At 53.7% G+C, this 20,996-nt stretch overlaps 7 protein-coding genes across 7 annotated transcripts; 5 read left to right on the top strand and 2 right to left on the bottom strand.

The window, feature by feature from the left end:
- Positions 1 to 407: 407 nt before the first annotated feature.
- Positions 408 to 2,415, top strand: N7532_006386 (putative GABA permease; the record flags this gene model as incomplete). Its single annotated transcript, XM_056618880.1, has 7 exons — positions 408 to 504; positions 567 to 760; positions 826 to 973; positions 1,030 to 1,562; positions 1,637 to 1,723; positions 1,781 to 2,174; positions 2,264 to 2,415. 7 exons carry the CDS (start codon positions 408 to 410, stop codon positions 2,413 to 2,415), a joined length of 1,605 nt encoding a protein of 534 aa, XP_056475039.1.
- A 493-nt stretch (positions 2,416 to 2,908) lies between these two features.
- Positions 2,909 to 4,069, bottom strand: N7532_006385 (zinc-dependent alcohol dehydrogenase; the record flags this gene model as incomplete). Its single annotated transcript, XM_056618879.1, has 3 exons — positions 2,909 to 2,964; positions 3,005 to 3,359; positions 3,413 to 4,069. The coding sequence occupies 3 exons, from the start codon at positions 4,067 to 4,069 to the stop codon at positions 2,909 to 2,911; spliced, it is 1,068 nt and encodes a 355-aa protein (XP_056475038.1).
- Positions 4,070 to 6,293: 2,224 nt separating this feature from the next.
- Positions 6,294 to 11,505, top strand: ino80 (chromatin-remodeling ATPase INO80; the record flags this gene model as incomplete). The annotated part of the gene is made up of 3 exons (XM_056618878.1): positions 6,294 to 7,403; positions 7,456 to 11,257; positions 11,315 to 11,505. 3 exons carry the CDS (start codon positions 6,294 to 6,296, stop codon positions 11,503 to 11,505), a joined length of 5,103 nt encoding a protein of 1,700 aa, XP_056475037.1.
- Positions 11,506 to 12,798: 1,293 nt separating this feature from the next.
- Positions 12,799 to 14,789, top strand: hemA (5-aminolevulinic acid synthase HemA; the record flags this gene model as incomplete). The annotated part of the gene is made up of 2 exons (XM_056618877.1): positions 12,799 to 13,132; positions 13,192 to 14,789. 2 exons carry the CDS (start codon positions 12,799 to 12,801, stop codon positions 14,787 to 14,789), a joined length of 1,932 nt encoding a protein of 643 aa, XP_056475036.1.
- Positions 14,790 to 16,050: 1,261 nt separating this feature from the next.
- Positions 16,051 to 17,139, bottom strand: N7532_006382 (uncharacterized protein; the record flags this gene model as incomplete). The annotated part of the gene is made up of 1 exon (XM_056618876.1): positions 16,051 to 17,139. The coding sequence occupies one exon, from the start codon at positions 17,137 to 17,139 to the stop codon at positions 16,051 to 16,053; it is 1,089 nt and encodes a 362-aa protein (XP_056475035.1).
- Positions 17,140 to 18,530: 1,391 nt separating this feature from the next.
- On the top strand, positions 18,531 to 19,754 carry N7532_006381 (Major facilitator superfamily domain general substrate transporter; the record flags this gene model as incomplete). The annotated part of the gene is made up of 1 exon (XM_056618875.1): positions 18,531 to 19,754. One exon carries the CDS (start codon positions 18,531 to 18,533, stop codon positions 19,752 to 19,754), a length of 1,224 nt encoding a protein of 407 aa, XP_056475034.1.
- Positions 19,755 to 19,771: 17 nt separating this feature from the next.
- On the top strand, positions 19,772 to 20,173 carry N7532_006380 (uncharacterized protein; the record flags this gene model as incomplete). Its single annotated transcript, XM_056618874.1, has 1 exon — positions 19,772 to 20,173. One exon carries the CDS (start codon positions 19,772 to 19,774, stop codon positions 20,171 to 20,173), a length of 402 nt encoding a protein of 133 aa, XP_056475033.1.
- Between the last annotated feature and the right edge of the window lie 823 nt (positions 20,174 to 20,996).

The following is a 20,996-nucleotide window of genomic DNA, read 5'->3' as shown; positions in this document are numbered from 1 at the left end:
TAAAAGGCTATCCCCGCATCTGTCTCGCCGGACACTTTCCACCCCGAGCCTGGATCCTCGATACTTAGCGGTGGCACTTATCGGTGCCGAATGAGGAGGATATGACGAGTCTGATTGGGCCCCAGCCCGTCTGAGGGGTTGACGGGCTGTTGGATAAATCAGGCAGATATTCCACATTGTCAGAAGAGTTTGTTGACTTCTTTCTTTCTATAATTCGGATAGACATATGTGGACTTAGGGTAGAGGTCTGCTGAATTGTGATCTTGCCCGCTTATACCGCTCAGATATACGGTCACGGGCCTCATTGCCTCTCTCACCTCTGTGCTGGGCATATGTTAATCAATCCACGACAATTGCCCCCAGAATTCTGAATCCCCGAATCTCACCCACTATCCACTGCAGCCACCATGGCAGATGTGGTGAAATCGCTCTCACGCGATGAAAAGCCGCCATCGGCCGTCGAGCACGATGCTCCAGCCGAGGCAGGCGACATGGAACTCTTGGGTTCGTCCATTCACCCCGTCTCTTCCAATACTCATAGTGAGTGCTTGAGCTAACCGAACCAGCAACACTGGGCTACAAGCAGGAACTACGACGCCATTACTCGACAATCCAAATCTTCGCCGTGGCATTCAGTATCATGGGCCTACTACCCTCCATCGCGTCGACACTGTCTTTTTCCATGCCGGCTGGGCCTGTGGGGATGGTTTGGGGCTGGTTGGCGGCGAGTTGTTTCATTTTCATTGTTAGTTTGGCGATGGTATGTACAACACCCAACTTCAGCTTCCTTGACTCTGTTGAGATGCTAATTGTTTCTTTTTCTAGGCTGATATGGCTTCCGCAATGCCCACGGCCGGCGGCCTTTACTTTTGGACACACTACTACGCCGCAGAGAAATGGAAGAACCCGCTCAGTTTCGTTGTGGGATATAGCAATACCATCGGGTTAATCGGCGGTATCTGCTCAATCGACTGTACATTGCCCCCACAAACCCCATCTAACTGTTAAACCCACTCTAAATGAAAACAGACGGCTTTGCAAACATGCTCCTCTCAATGATCTCCATAACGCGCGACGGCACCTGGTCTGCAACACGCCCCGTAATCTACGGCACATATGCCGCAACCGTCTTCGCACACGGGTTCATAGCAATCTTCTTCGCGCGGGTAATGCCAAAGATCCAATCCGCCTGCATCTTTCTGAATATCGCACTGGTAATCGCAACCGTCATCGCGCTGCCGATTGGGAAAGCACAGAACAACCCGCCTGTCAACTCAGGCTCGTACGTCTTCGGGCACGTCGAGAACCTCACCTCCTGGCCGACGGGCTGGGGCTTCATTATGGCGTGGTTATCACCCATCTGGACGATTGGTGCATTCGACTCGTGTGTGCATATGAGTGAGGAGGCGACGCATGCAACGCGGGCTGTGCCGTTGGGGATTGTTTCTTCGTCGGGGCTTTGTGGGGTGCTCGGGTGGTTGTGTTTGACTGTTATTGCGGCGAGTATGAGTACGGATATCGAGGGGGTGCTTGGTTCGAGGTTTGGGCAGCCAATGGCTCAGGTTTGTTTCTTCTTCTTCTTCTTCTTCTTTTTTTTTTTTTTTTTTTAGTTGGGTTTGATGCTTATTGTTGCCAGATCTACTACGATGCCCTCGGCAAAAATGGCGCCCTCGGATTCATGGCCGTTAACGCAATCGTTCAATTCTTCATGGGACTAAGCATCGTTCGTCCATGCCACTCTCCATTCAAACCCATGAAAATTAAATCTAACCCTCAGCAGGTGCTAGCCGCCTCCCGCCAAAGCTGGGCCTTCTCCCGTGACGGCGCCCTGCCTTTGTCATCCTACTTCCGGAAAGTAAGCCAACACAGTCTAATGCGCTACCAACCAGTGCGAATGGTCTGCGGCGTAGTAACTGTCACCGCGATCATTGGCCTCCTCTGCTTAATCGACAATGCCGCCTCAAACGCCCTTTTCTCCCTCGCCGTCGCAGGCAACGACCTCGCCTGGCTAACCCCCATCCTAGCGCGTCTCCTCTGGGGCGAGCAGAAGTTCGTGCCGGGCGAGTTTTATACTGGCCGCTACCTCTCGAAACCTATTGCGTGGGTTGCGGTCGTTTATATGGCTTTTGCGATTGTTTTGTGTATGATTCCGACTGAGGGGCCTCGGCCTTCAGGTGAGTTCAAATTGTTTCCTTACTAGCTAAATGGTTTCCGAGAATTGTGAGGTTTCCCGAGAGGATGTGCTGACCGTGGACTGTTCTAGTAAAAAACATGAATTATACGGTTGTCATTAATGGGGCACTCTGGCTTGGGGCACTGCTCTATTATGCGCTTCATGCGAGGAAGACGTTTAAAGGGCCACAGACGACTGTTTCGCCGGAGGATGAGGGGAAGAAGGTTGAGGATTCTCAGTGATTGTGTCAGAATCTTGTTTCTTTGAATATTATCTTTGAATTGTGACACTCCTGCCTTGTTACACTATTGTATTGCTACCCAAGACATTTTAGCTGAATACGAAATCTGGGCTTGATGCTATTTATGACTGGCACATGCATGTTTAGGAGGAACTCGTACTTGCTGTATAGTGCTCGAACGCCTTGGGATCTAGGCCTGAGTCTTTATGTGATTCAGTTATGTGAAAGCCAAGCTTTTTAGTTAGAGAATTACCACCAGTAAATTTCTGGGCTTTGCTCCATGCTGGTGTTTTCCTGTAGGAATGCGTAGACTGCCAAGCTACTGTAGTATAGATACCATGCTCGCCGCTATTCTACGTTTTGGGTCTGCTCAAGTGGAGGTTGATTTCATTTCTTATCGAATGTTCAGGATAATGTATCGACCAGCATCATGCACATCATTTTCAGTCGTGCTCGCTTTGAACTAGGCTCTACGGCCATGTAAGATGGTGCATTTACTCCGGGATCTCAAGGACGTAGCGACCAGCAATCTTGCCATGCTCTGTGAAATCTGTTAGCATTTTTCAGGCAGTATATGGAGCGCTCATTACCCATCAGTTCAAAGATCTTGGGAAGGTCCTCCAGAGGAGCAGTCTTGAACGGGGCGTTGATCAAGCCGCGGGCGAAGAAGTCGACGGCCTCGACACCGTCCTGGCGGTTACCGACATAGCTGCCCTTGATGTTGATCATCTTGACGACGGTTTCGAAAACAGGAGCCTTGAGGAAGGCATTGGCGGGGAGGCCAATGGCGACAATGGATCCACGGGAACGAGCATACGCGACAGCCTGCTGGAACGGCTTCTCGGAGACGGCGAGGAGAAGGACAGCGTGCGCGCCTAGTCCTTCAGGCGTGGCGGCCTTGACATCCGCAACCAGATCCTTAGACTTGGTGAAGTCGACGTAGACCTATAAAATATTAGCACTTATCAAGTAAGATGCAGATACAGATGCAAGTATACCTCAGAGCCAAGCTTCTCACACATAGCACGCTTCTCATCCCCGCCATCAATCGCAATAACCCGCAGTCCCATCGCCTTCGCATACTGTTGCGCCAACGAACCAAGACCACCACCCGCCCCAACAATAGCCACAGTCTGTCCGGGACGAGCACCCGACTCCTTCAACCCCTTGTAGACAGTGATACCCGCGCAAAGAATAGGCGCAATAGCATCAAGAGCAACGTTGTCAGGCAGCTTGGTCACATGCGCCGCCTTGCCAATCACATACTGCTGGAACGTGCCGTCGACGGTGTAACCCGAGAGCTGAGCCTCCGTGCAGAGCGGCTCATCGGCCGTCTTGCAGAACTCACATGTCAGGCACGAACTGTTCAGCCACTTGATACCGGCATGGTCGCCGATCTCAATGCCCTGGGCCAAGTCGCCCTTGGCCACGACGATGCCTGCGCCCTCGTGGCCGCCGACCAGAGGGAGCTTTAGTGGGAGCGGCCAGTCGCCCTTCATGGCGTGCAAGTCGGTGTGGCAGACGCCGGTGTACTTGACTTTCACGAGGACTTCGTCGGGGCCTGGCGTCGGCACAGGGATTTGCTTGTAGATTGGCGGGCCGCCTTTCTTTTCGACGACTTGTGCCCACTGCATCTTAGGGATGGAGTGCGCCATGGTGGAGATATGCTTGTAGATAGATGTAGGTGTAGTTGTAGATGGATGGAGTAGATGGAGATGGACCAGGAAGGGGTAGGGATGGAGTGAAGAAGAGGTGGAGAGGAATTGGGAAGAGGAGGGACAATCTAAAGAACAGGCAGGAGAGTAACGTACGGCCGCCTTGAAGGTCGTCGTGCCTGCCGGATTGGCGGTGGTACCACCAGCCGATGATGGCCACCCGCCGCCGCCTTCCTGCTTTCACCTTCGATCCGGCCTGTCCGGTTCCTGATCCACGGCGATTTTCTCTGTGTCATACTGATGGCTGATTACTGATGCTATTCATTGACTGTTGACAGCTACGCTTCACAATGATTTCCCGGGGTCTCTGGCTGTCCCAGCACCAGCAAGGTCGGGAGGTACTTCTACCAGCATACCACCTCTAGCCCATCTCACGACCGTCATCGAATCCCTCGACCCCGCCACCTTTGGCCCCATCCACAATCGCAGCAATGAGCTGTCATCATCCAGGACTGACGTGCAGAGGCGTGTCTCTGGAGCCAGGCCCTGAAACAGACATGCATGGTACCGCACCCCCACGAAGATCTCTACAGTGAATGGCCAGGCTGCGATATCAGACTGGGAAATCCCCAGAAATTGTCCGGCAGCTGCTGGCAGCAGCAGCAAACTGACTATCTGGGATATTCCGGCGGAGTGCGCGCACAATGGCGACGAAATCTGTGACGGGTGAGAGCTGGAGTTGAGGACGTCACCATCGTCTCTCCACATCGAGCTCGAATGTTCCCCTCAGATTCGACTCCGCAATCAGCCCATCCTCGCAGCTTTATGCGAACGGGCGTTCAATTCCCCGGGTTCGATGGGTTTCTGGTGGTGGTCGTCAATATGATTACCCCAAGATAGTTACTATATTAGGAGTGATTCTCGTTATGGTCTGGCTTGGGGCCAGACAGGTACTGCGCACCTTGCGGGAATTGCGGCTGATCGACGCTGGGTCAGTGACAGTGGGGATTGTGCAAACGAGGGGCTACTGCGTCTGTGAAAGCGGTGCTCGCAGCTGGTGTTTCTAAGGATCTGCTCTCGGGTGATTCTGCCCCGGTCAGCTGGGCCTCGTCGCATGGGCCGCAGAAGTACTGAGGGCGAAGATTCTAGAGAGGGTGCTGGAGATGAGACTGACTTTTCTACTCAATTTGAGAGGGCGCCATGCTGTTGCTACTACCGTTGCTAGCATTGTCTGGCAGTAGCTGGCTATACACAGTACTATAGTGTGCTAGGAGTATACTGAGCAGGCGGGAGGCGGGAGGCGGAAGTACGGGATCGGCCGCGACGAAATCTTCGGAGCTGCTGGAAACTCAGCAACCGGATGGCGATCGTGTTGGGAGTTTAATGCCTCATTTTTGTGTGTGGTTGTTTCATGGCGTCTCTGAATTCTCGTACTCCTTGTCGCATCGCACCCGATCGAGGCTGACAGTCGGCGCGTCCGTGCTGCACCTCCACCGGGGTTATTTGTATGCTTCGCACTGAGACAGCACCCGCCACCAGCAACGGAGCCATCGGCGGACCCAAAGAATCCTAGATAAGCAGAATAAGAGCAAACGCTGTAGACATGAGAATAAAGAAGCCCAGCGGCCTCGATCCAGCGTAGCCCCGATGCCGGCTGGGGACTCCTCCGCCGCGCCGACGAAGCATTCAACCTCGACCAGCAGCTCCCCTTAATCCCTTCGCGCCCTTCCCCTCTCCGACGCCATCATCATCCTTTCCCCATCCCTCCTCCACCTCCGCCCAAGGACCACAGCCACAAGGAAAGTAAAAAAGAACGGCAGCCCCACCCGGTCTTTCATCGCCATCGCCAACTCGTCCTCCCTGCATCCTCGCCTAGCCCCGGCCGCGCATTCTCTGCTTGCTCGGCCACAAAGATCCTCCTTCCTGCAACTTCCCACCACCAAACGAATCCATCCTTCCACCAGGTCCGTCCATCTCCCCTTCCACGCCTCCACCGGTCATCAGCTCCATCCTGCTGCCCGCCATTCGTACCTCTACCACAACCCCCTCCCAAAACCCTCGCTGACGTCGCGTCCGCACTAGACCTCCGAACCCCCCTTGACACCCGTCCATGGGCACTACCCGCCGTCGCTGACGTGCTCTCTGCCCAATTCCATCTCCTTTCCATCCTTCTCGCTCCAAGAGTCCTTGCCGCGCTTGCCCGGCGCAGGGGGACGCGGCCATCATGACAGGCGCTCCGCCGTACAACGCCCAGTCCCCGACTCAGCAGCAACGCTACCCGTCCTACGAGTCGTCGCCGAGCAAGAACCGCCCCTTCTATCCGAACAATGACCAGCCGCAACAACCGGGTCAGCAGCAGTATCCGCCGCATCCTCCCCAGACGCCCCCGGCTTTCCCTCCTGCCTCCGTTTCGCGCAGTCCTCGTTTCTCCCACGCGTCCTCCCCGATGCCCGGCTCGCTTCCGCCACCCGTGAACGGCGCTGCGCCGCCAGCGCACCCGTCCCATCCAGAGTCATCGTCGCAGTATCAAGGCCATTCGGCCAGCGGCACCTCGTCTCTGCCGCCGCCTCGTCCCTTCTCAAGCTCCATCTTGCCCGGCAATGGCGCCTCGCCCTACGGCCCCTCTACGCCGCATGGACACCCATCGGGCCGGCCAGAGGGTCACTCGCAGTCACCGGCTCGTGAATCGGAATCTCCGTATCACGTTCGAGGCAACGGGGCCGGGTATGGGAGCGCTACAGCTCAAGAGCCTCGGCGTTCCCCTCCTCCTAGCGATTCGCGGACGGAAACTCCAAAAGCAATGGTGAGTCCCGCTAAAAAACCCAAGTTCACATTACCTCCAGATTTTCTGACCCGATTTCGAATTTTCAAGCCTGCCCGAGCGGCCGATCCCATGTCCTTTGCAAGCATTCTGTCCGGACCTTCGGAAGACCAGCCCGCACGAAAACCGTCATCACAGCCATCCACCCCAGCTGCATCTGCGCAAACGCCGTCGCAATCGGACTACCGTAATCGTGATGCGGGGCCTACCCCAGGGACATTTTATCATAAAGCCGACAAGATGCCGCAAGAAAAAACGATTCAGCGGGAGCCATTCACTCCCAACGGAATCGCTCGGTCCGATCATGCGGACACCATCCACCGCGCACCGCAGCGCAAGCCCCTCCCGCCGGGTGTGGATGCGGAATCAGTGAATAAGGCGATGGCTGAAATTGAAGCTGGCGATAAAAGCGACCTGGAGGGACCTGGCTTCGAGGACGAATTTCAACGTTATCAAGAAAAGAGTCGCAAGAGAGCTCGAGAGAGCAATACTGCTGAACGAATTCGACGCAAGGTAATTATTTTTCCCACTCGTAGCAAGATAGTTTCGACTAACTTATTTACAGCGCCGCCGCGGTCACTTCCTGGTCGAGCTCGGTCGAGCTTTCGAGAAACAATCCATCCTTGGCAACGAGCGTTTCCGAGCAGTCAACGAACCTGCTGTCGTCGCCGAGGTGCAGCAAAAAGAGATTCAGGACGAGAAAGAGCGCAAGAAGGACATGCAACGCAAGCGTCGCCGCGAGAACACGGTGCGCTTGGAGATGCAAAAGAAGGCCGAAGCCGAACGCAAAGCGGACAACGCTGCGGACTCGGCAGAGAAGGCCAAGTTCCTCCGTGAGGCCGAGAGAGCCCACAAGAAAATCAAGTCCACCAAGCGTGCCCTGGAGGGCGGCAACGCGCAGGACGAGCTGGGCGAGGTCACTCCTCTGGCTCCCAATCTCGAGGGCGGTACGACCAGTTCCTTCTCCATTGGCCGCGGTTCCCCGTCCCGCCGTCGCTCTGGACGCGGTGGGCCTACCACTCGCCCCAAGAAGTCCAAGGAACAGAAGCAGGCCGAGAAGGACGCGGCCGAGGCTGCGTATCTGAACGGCTACGACGACGACTCCATGTACTACACTCCTGCCCGCAAGGGCGGTCGCTCCAAGGAGAGCACTCCCGTCCAGCTGCACTATGACAGCAAGGGCTACAACCAAATCTACGAGCAGATTTGGCGCGACATCGCTCGAAAGGACATCCCCAAGGTCTACCGTATCAAGACCGTGTCATTGTCCACCCGCCAGGAGAACCTGCGCAAGACAGCCCAGCTGGCCAGTAAACAGTCCCGCAAATGGCAGGAGCGGACCAACAAGAGCACCAAGGACACGCAGGCTCGCGCCAAACGTACCATGCGTGAGATGATGTCCTTTTGGAAACGCAACGAACGTGAGGAGCGTGACTTGCGCCGGATGGCAGAGAGACAGGAGCTGGAGTCGGCCAAAAAGGCCGAAGCCGAGCGCGAATCGAACCGACAGAAGCGCAAGCTCAACTTCCTTATTTCCCAGACCGAGCTGTACTCTCACTTCATTGGTCGAAAGATCAAGACGGCGGAAGCCGAGGCCGGTGGAGATGGAGTCACGGGCTCCGACGAGACGATCCAGCCCGGCAAGGAGGGCGCACACACGGTCAATATGCCCAACAGTGTGGCTGATCTCAATGCCAAGGTTACCAACTTTGAAGACCTCGACTTTGATGCGGACGACGAAACGGCTCTCCAGCAGGCCGCCATGGCCAACGCCCAGAGTGCCGTCCAGCAAGCTCAGGACCGGGCCCGTGCCTTCAACCAAGAGCAGCAGGATGGTGATAACATGGCTGCCTTTGACGAGGGAGAGCTCAACTTCCAGAACCCTACCAGTCTGGGTGATATCGAGATTTCGCAGCCCACCATGTTGACGGCTAAGTTGAAGGAGTACCAGCTGAAGGGTCTTAATTGGCTGGTCAACTTGTACGAGCAGGGTATCAACGGTATCTTGGCCGATGAGATGGGTCTCGGTAAAACCATCCAGTCCATCTCCGTCATGGCCTACCTGGCCGAGTTCCATAACATCTGGGGACCGTTCCTGGTTATCGCGCCCGCTTCGACTTTGCACAACTGGCAGCAGGAAATTGCCAAGTTCGTGCCGAATCTCAAGGTCCTGCCGTACTGGGGTAATGCCAAGGATCGAAAGATTCTTCGTAAGTTCTGGGATCGCAAGCATATCACCTACACCCGGGACTCGGAGTTCCATGTGCTGGTGACATCATATCAACTGGTTGTCCTTGACGCCCAATACTTCCAGAAGGTCAAGTGGCAGTACATGATTCTGGACGAGGCTCAGGCCATTAAATCCTCACAGAGTTCTCGATGGAAGAACCTGCTCGGCTTCTCCTGCCGTAACCGTCTTCTGTTGACCGGTACACCTATCCAGAACAACATGCAGGAATTGTGGGCTTTGCTGCACTTCATCATGCCTACTTTGTTCGATTCTCACGATGAGTTCAGCGAGTGGTTCTCCAAGGACATTGAGTCCCACGCTCAGAGTAACACCAAGCTCAACGAGGATCAGCTGAAGCGTCTACACATGATTCTGAAGCCTTTCATGCTTCGCCGTGTCAAGAAGAATGTCCAACAGGAGCTTGGCGACAAGGTCGAGAAGGACATCTTCTGTGACCTGACCTACCGCCAGCGTGCCATCTATGCCAATCTGCGGAACCGAGTCAGTATCATCGATATTATCGAGAAAGCTGCCATCGGAGACGACAGTGATAGCACTACTTTGATGAACTTGGTCATGCAATTCCGAAAGGTCTGCAATCATCCTGATCTGTTTGAGCGTGCTGAGACCAAGTCTCCCTTCTCCGCCGCATCATTTGCGGAGTGCGCCTCTTTCGTTCGTGAGGGATACTTTGTTGATATGCGCTACTCGACCAAAAACTGCATCGAGTACGATTTGCCGCGTATGCTGTGTGGTCCTGAGGCCCGCATTGATATGCCCGGACCTGGTAATGACCGTGCCGGTTTCCGGGGTAAATACCTGACTCATATGATGAACATCTGGACACCGGAGAACATCCAGAAGAGTTCTCGTGAAAATGGAGCATTCTCATTCTTACGCTTTGTGGATACGTCTGCTGGGGAGGCTAGCGAGTTGTCTCGTCTTGGTCCCTTCGAGCGTGCCCTTCGCCAGGGCGATCGACCTAATCGACTCTCCCGCCTGAATGTCAGCTACGATTCTGATTCCGAGAACGGACCTTTGGGAAACTCGGTGTTGCCGCACTCCATGTTGAACATTGTGGACCGCAATGATCGACAGGCCCTTCGAGAGATTGCCAGCGAGGGCCGGATGCGCAACCTCATGAACGTCTCTCGCGCTGCATTCGAGGACCAGGGTCTCAACCTCATTGAGCCCTCTGCTGTTCCCAAAGCGTCCGCGCCGCCTATCATTGTTTCTGCCTCGGGTATGCAAGCGCGACGCGAAACCGAGCGGGATTTGTTCAATGCCAATATCCGACAGGCTTTGTACGGTGTTCCCGACCGGCAGGTCGATGAGCAGATTCTGGAGAAGAAGATTGACCCTGAGCCATACTCTCACCAACCTCTTCTGCCGGCGCCGCTCTCCCTCAAGGGACGCTACACCAACATCGAGGTCCCCTCCATGCGTCGCTTCGTTACGGACTCCGGCAAACTGGCCAAGCTGGACGAACTTCTACGCGAACTCAAGCCGGGCGGTCACCGTGTTTTGCTGTACTTCCAGATGACACGCATGATCGACTTGATGGAAGAGTACCTCACCTACCGCAACTACAAGTACTGCCGACTGGACGGAAGCACCAAGCTCGAAGACCGTCGAGACACAGTCGCCGATTTCCAATCAAACCCGGACATCTTTGTTTTCTTGCTTTCCACCCGTGCCGGTGGTCTGGGTATCAACCTGACAGCCGCCGACACCGTCATCTTCTACGACTCGGACTGGAATCCTACCATCGATTCCCAGGCCATGGACCGTGCTCACCGTCTCGGTCAAACACGCCAAGTCACCGTCTACCGCCTCATCACCCGCGGCACGATCGAAGAGCGCATCCGCAAGCGTGCCCTGCAAAAGGAAGAGGTGCAGCGCGTCGTCATTACCGGAGGCGCCTCCGGCGGCGTCGACTTCAATACCCGCGCGCCTCGCGAGAACCGCACCAAGGATATCGCGATGTGGCTGGCCGATGACGATGAAGCCGAGCTGCTGGAGAAGAGGGAGCGCGAGGCTATTGAGCGTGGCGAACAGATGAATGCCGCCAAGACCAAGAAGGCTGCTGCGCAAAAGCGGAAGCGTGATCTTACGCTTGAAGACATGTATCATGAAGGTCAGTCCCCACTCTTTCTGTCATAATATCGAAACCAATTGCTAACACTTATTACAGGCGAAGGCAACTTCGACGACCAAAGCGCTAAACCCTCCGGCACCGCTACCCCCATGTCCGAGGATACCCCCGTCGCCGGAACCCCGGCCAAACGCGGCCGGGGCCGCGGTCCGGGAAAGGGCACCTCTAAGCGGGCGAAGACGATGAAGGAACGTCTCCGTCTGATCGACGGGGATGGCGGTCTCGATTAGCCTCCAGTGCCTTAGTGCCTTGGCACCTTGGTGAATCGATGCAGATGCGGAGGTGGTTTGTTTCTAATAAGTGCAACTGCAAATGGGTGACGGCGTTTGATAATTTCCGATGGAAAATTTTGTTTCTCCGATTTTCGTTTTGAACCTCATGTTCTCATCCGTTGATGGTCTTTTTTATGAGTTTTGAGGTTTTTTCTTTTCTCAAATAGGGCAGGCAGGTTTGTGCTGCAGTGTATTATCATACAATACTTTTTTGTTTATTGGGTCAGTAAAAAGTGCGACTGTACTAAACATCGCTCTAGTTTCCTCAAGAGGGGTTTCTTACGGCGGGTGCTGCTTTTCGGGTGTGCTTTGTTTGCTAGGAGAGGTGACTTTGAAGCGCTACGTACCCTGCCCCGGTGTAGGTGAGTGTTTGGGTGAGTGAACTTTTTATGTGAGTAATGTTAAGGTAAGACAGCGGTGTACCATTCGGTTGCGATAGATCTGTCGTAAGATCACTTTCAAATTGATATTGTTTATGTTCGTGCGCTAATTGATCCATAGATTAGCACCGTTTGGAAAATCGCTAACTAAAAATGTAGTGCGGTCAGCTGAACTATAAAAAATTCGACGCCACTTGGTACTTTGACCAGGTCGGCCGTCCCCGACATACACATCTCCGCAACATCGGATGGAAGTGACATATCATGTCACTACACTCATCATATGTGATGGGGTTACAATTGGTATTTATTGAAGGGAGTGCCGTATTTCAAAATATCCATCTCATTATCAATAGTGGATCGGAAAATTCAGCCCCTGGCACATGGATCAAATCTATGTACGACCCGCCGCGGATGCCGTTTTCCTGGAGCACACGCCACTCGCCGCATGTGCCGGGGCCGAGTAAATGCAGAGACAGAGCCGAGTCAGAACGGCTTCACGACTGTGAGATTTATGCATTTTCCGTTGGAAACGGTAACATTCCCCGCACCGCGTCCCATCTAGGCAACAAGGCATTCGATCCTCGTGTTTGACCAGCCGGAATGCGGTCCCCGCGATGCGCGTAGAGTTCCGCCACCGCGTTAACCTCGGGCCAGCAGAGTAAAAAGGTGATGACTAACGCGCATGGCAGCCCGTTTACCCGATCGGGAAGGATCTTCCGAGTCTCACCCGCCAACCACACGCCGCCGTTTGTAATCCAGCTGAGTCATGTCCCCCCGCCCTCCGGATTGATTTTCAACTCCTGCAATTCTCCCCTTTCCTTTCTACACCGAACATTGTCCTCTTGTTTTGGCTCCAATTCAGTCCACTATGGAAGCCATGCTTCAGCAGTCCCGGGCCATGTGCCCCTTCCTCAAGCGCACCTCTCCCACCACCCTGCGCACCCTCTCGACGGCCACCCGTCCTAGCACCGGCGGCGGCACTATGTCCAATCTCCAGGTTCTGGCCCGCCGCTGCCCCGTCATGAGCAAGGCTCTAGCTGTGCAGAGTGCCCGTCTGGGTGGAACCAAGCGTTTTACCTCGTCTGCTGCTGGCGTGTCGACCGTCAAGCCGTTCCAGGCTCCGACTGGCAAGCGCGCATTGCACACGACCGGCGGCCACCCCGCCAGTGCCGCCCCCGCAACCTACAAGAAGAACGAGCAAGGTATGCATAACGAAAAGCCGCGAACTTCTCGATCGAATATATCCTAATTGATCCGCTAGCCCACCCCAACCTCGCTCACCTTCGCTCTGCCCCCGCCGCCAATGCCGCGGTCCGCGGTACCCGCTCCGAAACTCCGGCCTCCTCTTCCCGATTCGATTATAATGCATTCTACAATGGCGAGTTGGAGAAGAAGCACAAGGACAAGTCGTACCGCTACTTCAACAACATTAACCGTCTCGCCAAGGAGTTCCCCCGTGCCCACACGGCCTCAGCCGAGGAACGCGTGACTGTCTGGTGCTCCAACGACTATCTCGGTATGGGCCGGAACCCGCAGGTCCTCGAGTCCATGCACCGCACCCTCGATACTTACGGTGCTGGCGCTGGTGGCACCCGTAACATTTCGGGCCACAACCAGCATGCTGTTCACCTGGAGGATACTCTGGCGAAGCTGCATGGCAAGGAGTCTGCACTGGTATTTAGCTCGTGTTTCGTCGCCAACGATGCAACTCTCGCGACTCTCGGTAGCAAGATGCCTAACTGTGTGATCCTGTCTGATAGTTTGAACCACGCGTCCATGATCCAGGGTATCCGTCACTCTGGTGCGGCGAAGATGGTTTTCAAGCATAATGATCTGGAGGACTTGGAAGCCAAGCTGGCATCTCTTCCTCTGAACGTGCCGAAGATCATCGCCTTCGAATCTGTTTACAGTATGTGCGGATCGATTGCACCCATTGAGAAGATCTGCGATCTTGCCGATAAGTACGGCGCCATCACTTTCCTGGACGAGGTCCACGCCGTCGGAATGTATGGTCCGCACGGTGCCGGTGTTGCCGAGCACCTCGACTACGACGTCTATGCCTCGCAGGACACCGCCTCGCCCAAGAGCACCAAGGGCACCGTCATGGACCGCGTCGATATCATCACCGGTACTCTGGGCAAAGCCTACGGCTGCGTCGGCGGCTACATCGCCGGCTCATCCGCACTCGTTGACACCATCCGCTCGCTGGCCCCCGGCTTCATCTTTACCACCTCCCTGCCCCCAGCAACCATGGCCGGCGCCGACACGGCCATCCAATACCAGGCCCAGCAACCGCGTGACCGCGTCCTGCAGCAACTGCACACCCGCGCCGTCAAATCGGCCCTGAAGGACCTTGACATTCCCGTCATCCCGAACCCATCGCACATCGTGCCCTTGCTGGTCGGAGACGCCGAGCTCGCCAAACAAGCCTCCGACAAGCTGCTCGAGGAACACGGCATCTACGTCCAAGCCATCAACTACCCCACCGTCCCCCGCGGCGAGGAACGTCTGCGCATCACCCCGACCCCGGGCCACGTCAAGCCCCTGCGCGACCACCTTGTCCAAGCCGTGCAATCCGTCTGGGACGACCTCGGCCTAAAGCGCGCCAGCGACTGGGAAAGAATGGGCGGCTTCGTCGGTGTGGGCGTTGAAGGCGCCGAGGCTGCCAACCAGCCCATCTGGGAAGAATCCCAGCTCGGCCTCGCCGCATCTGAGTCCCTCGAGTGTGCCATTACCCGCGAATTGGACTCGGCTGAAGCCGAGATCGAGGCGCTTGCGAAGACCCTGCCGAAGATGAAAACCGGTACTCCGCTCGGTAACTCGCCTCTTGCGTCGACCCCTGTTGGTGCTGCGGCGTGAGTTCCTGGAAGGGAATGACTTCGTCCCGTTGGGACTCGGTAGATAATGTGTGACTTTCTTTCTTCACATATCCCGCCCATTCTTTTGCATAGGTTGTGGTTTGTACTTCCAATGGATTTGTATAAGTCATCTAACCTGCATATTCTACCATATGACATTCCATGTTTTTCATGGTCATACCCCGCACCTTTTTTTTTTTTGGTTCCCCGGTTTATATCTGGTCTTGGTCATTGCCCACTTCTCGCCCGGGCTCTGATTCTACTCTGGCATTGGGCTTGAGTGTAGGATGGTCTTGACGATTGGTAAAGTTTGTCTGCACAGTTGGTGGTTGGATCGAGTCAATGCATATCAAATTCGGGGACAACCTGTTCTCTTCCTAAGGTGTAAGTTTCAGTCGTAGTATCACTAATGCTGTTTGTAGAGCTTGCGACGTGCTGGTGTGACTGCATCGGTAAGTATCCATGGATTCCTTTGGCCCGGCATAGTCGGTTCTCTGCGATTATGAGATGCTCAGCAAATATACTCCCGGAATAGCGGGTTTACGGTAGCTGGAAGTGTCAAGCGAAAATTCAAGTGGTGAAATGAACGAGGCAGTCCAGATCATGAATGTGGAGCATGGAGATACCTATTGGGGGACAATCTGTGGTATTTCGCTGATCAGACGGACCTTCCATCCATTTCACAATGTTTATTCTACCACAGCATACGACAACTGTATTCAACCAACCCGCCCTCAATAAGTCTTTCGAGATATATACTCTTAATTTGAAGTAAGTCATACAAGCATTCGCCTTGGCGGTGGCTTTAGCCTGCACTGTGGATCCTGTGGATCCTGGAGTATCCGGATTCTGGGTGGAGTCTTAAGCTTCATGTTGTATTCGATTGTGTCCTGTTGTGGAGAATGCAGGCGAGACTCGAAGTGGTTTGTTGCTATATAATGCGCCAGACATCATTGTGGCTTGAAACAAGTTTCGGGGTGGGATGGCTTGACACTTCTGTATCTACTATTAATGTGAGTATCTGACTGAGGTTGCTTGGACTACTAGTAGGGTTTCAAGGCTTTCTCGTCATGAAAAAAGTTGGGAATATAATCGGGATGTTTCGAAGCTTTTATTTTCTGCATAGATAATTTACTGTGGTCGGGATAGGTAAGAATGTTAGCGTGGTACTTCCACTTCTATTGATGACTAAAATAATGCCGCTTTTTTTAATACAGCAAACTGTAATGAAACCACTACAATACATAAAACTAACATAGTAGTTAATAGGGGGTATGCCCTCCCTGCGCATCAATCACAGCCTGGCAGCGCGCCTGCATCAGATCAATCTGCTCATCTAGGAAGGAAGTAGGGATTGCGTCCCATGCAGCCCTAACCGCCTCACGCAGTTGATCATAGGAAAGCTTGCGATCCTGAGCTATGAGATATCGACCTCCAATCCAATCTTTCATATAGTCCCAAAGCTGCTCCATTGGATTAAGATCAGGCGAATAGGGTGGCCAATCAATAGGGAAAATGCCACGTTCATGTAGTTCCTCAATCGTTAGAAGATTTCGATGTGAGGGCGCCCCATCTTGCATCACGATTAGGTGTGTACCTGAATCACGACACATAGTGACCATCCCATGGATTAGGGGTATAATTCGCGCTGTATATGAACCGCTATTGATTGAACCCCATTCTTTCACCCAAAATAGGCAAGGTCCTTTCTCATTCCCGTAAAATGATCCCCAAAACATCCAACCAGGTGCGTGAGACACCCGCTCACGGACACAGGTATCCTCATATTCCTCACCAGCTTTACGCGTCACATAGATCCGTTGATGATAAATTGATGTGACCCAGGTCTCATCGGTCCAGAGTACCTTTTTCCATTGCTCACGGGTCCAATTGACGTGCTCCAAAGCCCAGGTTAGACGAAGGACTCGTGTACGTTCAGATAATGGAGGCTTTCGGAGTGCCTTACATCGATGATATCCTCGCCTTGCTAAGGCCTTTCGTAAGGTCGCCTTGCAAACTGGAAGATGTAGTTCTTTAATAACCATCTCAAAAGGCATCCGTCGTGTTTCCTTTGAGGAAGTAATAAACTCAATTACTTCATCAAGCTGCTCCTCAGATAGCTTGCGACGTTGGGCACGAGGTTTACGTGGCGTAGGCCTCTCAGAACAGGCTATCTGGACCTGGCGTTGGGTAAGCCCTGTCTGGGCAGCAATGTGCGCGTACGTTTGATTCTGAGCGCGTAGTGTACGCGCTTCAAGACGTTGATCACGAGACGCCCAACGAGAGCTGGCCCTAGGTGTCTGTGGGTCTGTCTGAGGTTCCTTCCGGTGGTTCATCTGGGGGGACTGCATAATAAGTTGGCTAGTTGGGTAAGTAGGTGCGTAAGTAAGGAGGTAGAAGAGAGAGGGGACCTTGAAATAGTAGGGTACTAGTCTAGTGCTAATTAGGAAGGCGGTTGTAGAGGAAATTCACGGCGTTCAAGGACAGAAGTATCACGCTAACATTCTTACCTTTCCCGACCACAGTAACTTGCGAGAAGCGGTACAATGACAATTGCCGGGGAACACTTAAGCGGTACATCTGGGGACATGGCATGGGCCCTGAATATCATTACCAAGCAAATAAGAGCCGATTTCCATAGACTAATCAGATTCCTCTGGATATACTGGTAAGTACACCGGTAGGGTAATATGGCTGATCACACGTCTGCCAGCGGGTTCAACCGGTTTGTACCGAGATGTAACGAACCACGATACGTGGGTCTGAAAGCACACCACCCACCATCATAACACCCGGACTGTGCACTACAGTAGTAGTGTATTCGCACATGAGCAACTCTCGGGCGCCATTATCTCCGTCCCCAATGGGTAATCTTCGGCTTTCAGCTCAACCATGGTATTCAAACGGCGCCTCTGATGAACAAACTCTAAAGCAGGATCTGGCCAGCGTTCACGAATGCTTGTGCTTCGCATAAATCGAACCAAAGACATTCAGAACCACGGAAGAAACACCCAGCGTGGTCGGATCACAATCCCGATGTAATTGGCGCCTGGAGCCAATTTCTGAAAAGAACGATTGGCCTGATAAAGCGACAACTGAACTATGACAACATTGCACTGACCTTCTCTTTTCGTGACCCGCCCCCGTTACACACATACAAAGCCATTGGCGAGCAGACGCACCGCTGTTCGGAGTAACGAAGCAGTGGAGAAAGCCTCTCTATGAATTGACGTAGTTCGGGCCAAAATGACGTCGATGTCGGCAACCCGACCCCGGCCGGCGCGGAGGCGGAGACAAGAACAGGTTTTGCCGCCCTGTTAAATCCTTTCCCTGCAACCTCCGTCCATTCACGTTATGAAAGGTGGAGACGGTTCCTGCGCCGCAGCGCTCTCACTAACGAATCTCATGATGTTCTCGGATTGCAACGGTCGTCTCGGCCCACGGAGGACGGCCGATGGGCCACGCCCTGTCCTGTTCTGGCCATGTGCCAGGATACACGCGAAGGTGTACGCACTGATCCAGGTTCCACTCTCATCGTCGAGATGAATATAAATCTGTCTTGGGCGTCGCGGTGTGCTGTGGTGTTCTGAGATTTTCCCCCATCCATTTTCCCCATGGTCTAACACCCCCGAGTCCACTTTATACCCGACTCCATACTCCATACTCCATACTCCACCCTCCGCAATATTGTACATGTTTCTTCGTTATTTGATATAGCCAATTGATCACACTATCTTGCCACATGGCTGCTCCCAACTATCCCCCACTCTCCGAGAAGCAGGAGGAAGAGCCAAAAATACATAACCCTGCCACAAAACAAACGGGAAAGAAATCCGCACGGGGAGACGACGCCCACGCCGAACATGCCTCCGACTCAGAAACCTCGAGCAACAGCCACGGCCCCCAAATCGAAAAGTCCGGTGAACGCAAACTCACCGAAGACGACTGCTACGATAAACTCGGTTTCTGCTTCCCCTGGTACAAGAAATGGACCATCATCTCCGTGATCTTCATGGTGCAGATGTCCATGAATTTCAACACAGGCGTCTACGCCAACGCCGTAACAGGCCTGACGGAGGAATTCCATATCAGCGAACAGGCTGCGAGAGTGGGCCAGTGTGTTTTCCTCGTCGCATACGCATTCGGATGTGAGCTGTGGGCTCCTTGGTCTGAGGAATTCGGTCGCTGGCCTATCATGCAGCTCTCTCTGTTCCTGGTGAACATCTGGCAGATCCCCTGCGCTTTGGCGCCTAATTTCGGTACGATTGTCGTCTGTCGTGTACTGGGTGGTCTCAGTTCGGCCGGTGGCTCAGTCACTCTCGGTATGACGGCCGATATGTGGGAACCGGATAACCAGGGCTTCGCCGTGGCATATGTGGTGCTTTCTTCTGTGGGAGGCTCAACAATCGGTCCTGTTTTTGGCGGTTTCATCGGCCAGTGGCTTACCTGGGAATGGGTCTTCTGGATCCAGTTGATTGTCGGCGGATTCACCCAAGCACTGCATTTCTTCTTAGTCCCTGAGACCCGCGCCTCAATTCTTGTTGACAAAGAAGCGAAGCGCCGTCGCAAGGCCGGCGAGGAAGAAGTCTATGGACCAAACGAACTAAAGAGCCCCCGCCTAGACGTCCACGAATTCCTCGCCCTCTGGCGCCGACCATTCGAAATGTTCCTCCGTGAACCAATCGTCCTCTTCCTCTCGCTCCTATCCGGTTTCTCCGACGCCCTAATCTTCGTCTTCACTGAATCCTTCACCCTCGTCTTCGAACAATGGAACATGAACACCCTCTGCATCGGCCTAACATTCTGCTCAATCCTCGTCGGCTACCTAATCGCCTACTTCATCTTCCTCCCCGACGTCTACCGCCAAATGCAACTCCGCAAAAAGAAGGCGCAGCCAGCCGCTACGCCGAGCGCCGTCTGCTCCTCCTCCTCTTCATCGCACCCCTGGAACCAATTGGCCTCCTAGGCTTCGCCTGGACCTCCATGGGCCCTCCAATCCCCTGGATCGCCCCGTGCATCTTCGCCTGTCTAATTGCCATGGCCAACTACGCAATCTACATGGCAACAATCGACTACATGGTCGCGGCCTACGGACCGTATTCTGCGTCCGCGACTGGAGGCAATGGATTTGCGCGTGATTTCCTCGCTGGTATCGCGACCATGTATGCTACGCCAATGTACTCGAATATCGGGCAGAAGTACCATCTCCAGTGGGCGAGTACCATTTTGGGATGTGTGGGTTTCTTGGTGCTTATTCCGCTTTATGTGTTTTATTGGAAGGGTCCGGAGATTCGGGCGAAGAGCAAGTTTGCGCAGCAGCTTGCTGCGGATCGGGAGAAGCATACTGAGAGGAGGCAGAGTCAGCTCCGGTCTGAGAATGCTTAAATTTGTTTCTGTGTCTGGGTTGTTTGAGTTATAGATTAGATTTAATGTTACGAGCAATGACTATATACCATTTGTTTATCTTCATATTTCCTCCCCTTGGGGTCATTTTATCGTACATTCAGTGGAAACTGGACAACTCTTCACTTGAAAAGAGAATTGATTCTGGTGATTGGCTGCGCAATCCCCAGGTTCTTTCATACACGCTTGAAGCTTACGTGGGGGCCGGATAGAGTCAGAAGGTCTCCTGAGCTACCGGGAAAATACGCCGTGAGTCAGCCCATAAGCAGGTCCGGGAAGGTCGTCCGCAACTACACTGGCCTAGAGGCTTAACTTTGCAACTACTTGGCTGATCCTTGCAAGGCCTTATGTGCCTGTCGTGTGGGGGTTCGTCAACCTGGGGCTGGCTCAAGCAACATGGAGATCTTATTCGGCCGTTCGTAAGCCCTTGCCCAAAAGATATGTCTGACAGTGCAGGTACAAACTAGTCCGGGCACTTCAAATTTGGTCAATGAGTGCTTGAGTGCTGATTCGTTGTGAGAGACTAACCGAGCTCGAGGCATTTTCATTGCCGACTATGCTGACACTGATCTGTATTGGTTTCAGCAATATTCTGCTCAGGAATGATATTGTGTTCACGCTTTTAGAACAATCTTTTGGGTTTGGTCAGGAACTGTACATTCCTCGAAATTGCAATCTCAAATATGGGATGGATTCCTTGATGGCAAGTTCATCAAAATCTCAGTCCAGTCAGGTATCTTATCAGTCGTCACTTTTACAGGATGCCACGCTGGTGGTTATTTCTTTCATGTCCTGGTGTAAAGAA

Source organism: Penicillium argentinense (assembly GCF_028826775.1).
Source record: "Penicillium argentinense strain IBT 30761 chromosome Unknown utg000005l_segment0_segment0, whole genome shotgun sequence".
In the NCBI taxonomy this organism is placed as follows: Eukaryota; Fungi; Ascomycota; class Eurotiomycetes; order Eurotiales; family Aspergillaceae; genus Penicillium; species Penicillium argentinense.
This window is presented reverse-complemented; position numbering and strand designations above follow the sequence as displayed.